This window comes from Empidonax traillii, unplaced genomic scaffold (assembly GCF_003031625.1).
Source record: "Empidonax traillii isolate 1590-97213 ecotype Southwest subspecies unplaced genomic scaffold, ASM303162v1 scaffold1233:size172748, whole genome shotgun sequence".
Lineage (NCBI taxonomy): Eukaryota > Metazoa > Chordata > Aves > Passeriformes > Tyrannidae > Empidonax > Empidonax traillii.
The window spans coordinates 1-3,528 of NW_020956426.1; the positions used below are offsets into that span (position 1 = coordinate 1).

At 49.8% G+C, this 3,528-nt stretch overlaps 1 protein-coding gene across 2 annotated transcripts in view; it reads left to right on the plus strand.

Moving 5' to 3' along the window:
* Positions 1–233: 233 nt before the first annotated feature.
* The window catches only part of NOC4L (nucleolar complex associated 4 homolog), an 8,753-nt gene continuing 5,458 nt past the window's right edge, over positions 234–3,528 (plus strand). The window contains exons 1-10 of one of the 2 annotated variants that reach the window (XM_027905999.1): positions 234–360; positions 443–572; positions 659–765; positions 1,021–1,128; positions 1,255–1,404; positions 1,507–1,606; positions 1,893–1,927; positions 2,030–2,080; positions 2,625–2,736; positions 3,365–3,425. In XM_027905999.1, coding sequence (XP_027761800.1) covers positions 265–360; positions 443–572; positions 659–765; positions 1,021–1,128; positions 1,255–1,404; positions 1,507–1,606; positions 1,893–1,927; positions 2,030–2,080; positions 2,625–2,736; positions 3,365–3,425 — 950 coding nt within the window. In that variant the 5' untranslated portion in view covers positions 234–264. The remainder of the gene's footprint in view (positions 361–442; positions 573–658; positions 766–1,020; positions 1,129–1,254; positions 1,405–1,506; positions 1,607–1,892; positions 1,928–2,029; positions 2,081–2,624; positions 2,737–3,364; positions 3,426–3,528) is intronic. The other variant, XM_027906000.1, reaches the window with a different exon arrangement.

The following is a 3,528-nucleotide window of genomic DNA, read 5'->3' on the forward strand; positions in this document are numbered from 1 at the left end:
CCTGTACATAAAGTGATGAGCGTTTGTACTCGACCCAGTAGGATGATAAGGAATAGTGCTGTATCCTACCTGAAGGTGTAATAAAGTGTACATTTTTATACCGCAAGCCTCTCTCCCTGCCCTTCTGTTCCGCGGGGGGGGTCGGGGAGTTTTCCCTCACGGAGGGGGCTGCGGGGCGGGAGGACGGGCCGGCCCCGGCCCCGCCTGAGGGCGGAGCGGCCGCGGCTCCTCCTCCTCCTCCTCGTTCTGCTCCCGGCTCTCAGCATGGCGAAGGCCGCCGCTCTCGCCGCCAGCCTAGAGGCCGTGCTGGGCAGCCGAGCCAACGCGAACCGCGTCTTCGAGCTCCTGGAGCCGCTGGCGGTGCGGGACGGGACGGGGCTGTGAGGGGAGCGGGGCTGTGAGGGGAGCGCGGCCGCTGCTCAGACACGCTCTTCTCGCCCAGGCCCAGGAGGAGGAGGAGGAGGAGGACATCGTGGGCGCCGCCAGGGCGTGCAGCCGGCTGTTCGGGGCGCTGCTGGAGCGCCGGGAGCTGTTCGTGGGGCCTCTGCCCGCCCAGGACGCCGCTCTGGCCGGTGAGCCCGGGCGGGGGGTGCCGGGGGGGGTGCCGGGGCGGGCGGGCCCTGCCCGAGCCTCGGGCGTGACTGTGTCCCTCCTTCAGATGGGTACAGCGCCGAGGACAAGTACAAGATATGGATGAGGCACCGCTACCAGGACTGCGTGGGCTGCCTGGGCGAGCTGATGGGGCACGATTCCTTCCAGGTCAAGGTGGGTGCTGAGCGCGCTGCTGACTCGAGGGGTCCCTGGCGATTATCGCCCGGTATTTCGGTGTGGGGGGGCAAGGGGTGCTGTAAGACATCGCCTCTGTTCTGACTCACCTCTGCTCACCTGCGGGCATGCAGCTTTCTCAGGGAATAACATCCTAGTTCGTTCTTCCTCCTTTTGAAGCTGCCTCCTTTGGATCTGATTCCTGGTGTCCTGACTGAAGTGGGGGCTTTGTGTGTTGTTTTTGTTTTTTACAAGGAATTGTCACTCTGCACCCTCATGAAGTTTGTTGAGTTCGAGGCACAGTATCCACTGATCAAAATAGAGTGGAAGGGGACTCTGACTTTTCCTTTTGAACTCCTTAAGGTAAGCTGCAGAACTGAAAAGTCAGTGACCTGGTGGCCTCATGTGCCCTCAGCCACCTCAGCTCACCCTGTGCTCCAGTGCTGCAAGAGACTGACACGGGGCTTTCCTTTGCAAACCCTTTGTTAGGTGGTTGTTGATGGTTTGCTTCCTGTAAACGAGGATGCTTCGCTCCTGATCTCTCGCTTTCAAGAGTACATGGAGTACGATGACGTTCGCTACTTTGTCATGAAGGCAATCACTGCCAGTATCGGACAAGTCATGCAAAAGACAAAAGAGGTAACAAATCGTTCCTGGAGAGGTGGCTCTGGTTTGTGTGTTTTGTGTCTGAAGCAGGAAGGCTCTGGTGGTTGATATGTTTATGTTTGTTTGTCTTCTCAGAGGCCGCTGCCCTTTTACCAGCAGAATGTGTTTTCCCTCATTTCGCCCATTAACATGCCGAACAAAGAGTCTGACATGGTCAAATTTATGGTGAAGCAAGGTTAGTAAGCTCCCCATGATGAACTGTGGGTGAAAAGGAAAATCACATTTAAGATTTTTGTCGTGTAAAGCCCATTAATGAAGAATGTCTGGTTCTGTGATCACCACGATTCTGAACAGTGTTAAAAATCCACATTCCTCAGTCTACAGAAGGGTCTGTCATGGCCTTGTATCAAGACAAATTTTAGGTTATCAAAGGGCTAAGTAAAAAAGGGGGGATCTTAAATTTATTTTAATTTTTAAAACATCCATTTTAAGTTCAACATCTGCCTTCTCTTTCTCCTTAGAAAATCGTGAGGAATTGAAAATGTCGAAGCTGCAGGTAACTGTTCATTTGGTGCTTTAGAATTGAAATTGTATCAATTTTAAATAGAGCTTTATCTACACAATATGTTTTACTCACTGTTTGCAATTCTCTTTTAAGGCACACAGGCAGGTGTTTCAAAAAATGTGGCTCGCTTTTTTGAAGCACAAGGTGAGTGTTACTTCTGCCACTGATCTGTATCACTCTCTACTTAAAGAATTGCTGATCCTTAGCAGTTGTGGCCATCCTTGCATGGAGCTCCTGGTAGGACCACGGTGTGCTTTCAGTGTCAGATGGGAGCAGCCCAGTGACCATTTCTGTTGGATCATTGTGCCAAGAAACCTGACCTCACACATGGTCTGTTTCTCCTCACTCTCAGCCTTTTTTCCCCCAAAAAGGGTGCTTGTAAGGGTGATCTGCGGTGCAACAACTTCTGTGCACTAATTGAAGCTTCCACAGCCTTTTTCCTGGTGACTTTCCCTTCTGAGCTGTGATGACACTGTTAGTTGTGAGCACCTGTCTCTTTGAATGAACCTGGTTGTCAGGTGTCACTTGTAAACCCTCCCATTTGGGAACTGCTTGCTGGAAGCTGTTCTGTATCATCCTGGCACATTCCCTTTTGCTTGTGCGTTGCTTTGTTGAGCCACAGGTCGCTGCTGCTCTCAGAGTTCTCCCTGCAGTGATTGTTTCCCCTGTGTTGTTTCATCCTTCCCAGCTGCCCACTGGCCTTTACAAGAAGATTCTTGTCATCCTGCACGACTCCGTCCTGCCTTACATGAACGAGCCCACCCTCATGATGGACTTCCTGACAGTGGCCTATGGCGTAGGTGAGTGAGAACAGGCTTTTATCCTTTGTCGTCCCTACCTGCAGCAGGGAAGCTCTGCTGGATGATACACCACGGCCTGGAGGATGGAATAGATTGTGCTTTTGGCTGGGATGTGGCAAAGGAATTAGGGTGAACTCCACTGACCCTGAAAGTGAGATGATTTTGCCCGTGTTTGTTTGTCAGTGTTGTTGCTCCATGCCCGTAAAGAAAATTGTATTTTAAGGCTTTGGGAATAGTAGAAAACTGGACTGATTTATTTTAAATACAGAATTCAGCCAGCACTGCTGATACCTGGGCTGCATCCAAACACAAGATCCACAGATTCCTGTAGAAATGTCCTTTCTGAGGAGACCTCTGCCTCTCCAGTGTGGCTTTGTTTGGGATGTAGAGGAGCACATTTTTGTGTCTCAGTCATTCAGAGTTTTTTCTCCTGAACTACATCTTAGTCTTTATCAGAAACTAGGGAGCCTCTGGAAGGCTGTAGATAAAATTGTTTAACCTTTCTGACTCTAATTTCAGGTACTCCGTTTTGTGTTCCTTCTGGGAAGGTTTTATTATACAAACAATTTGAAGTTGATTTTTTTTCTAATTGTTTTGACTGTATTGATTCCTGCTTGCTTTTTTACAGGTGGAGCAATCAGTCTTCTAGCCCTAAATGGATTATTTATTCTGATTCACCAGCATAATCTGTAAGTAAAAAGAGCATACTGTTTAAAGGAACATGGGGTTTTGCATTTACATCTTTACGTAAGAGGAACTGAAATGGATTCTCCACACCTTCAGGCTTAGAAA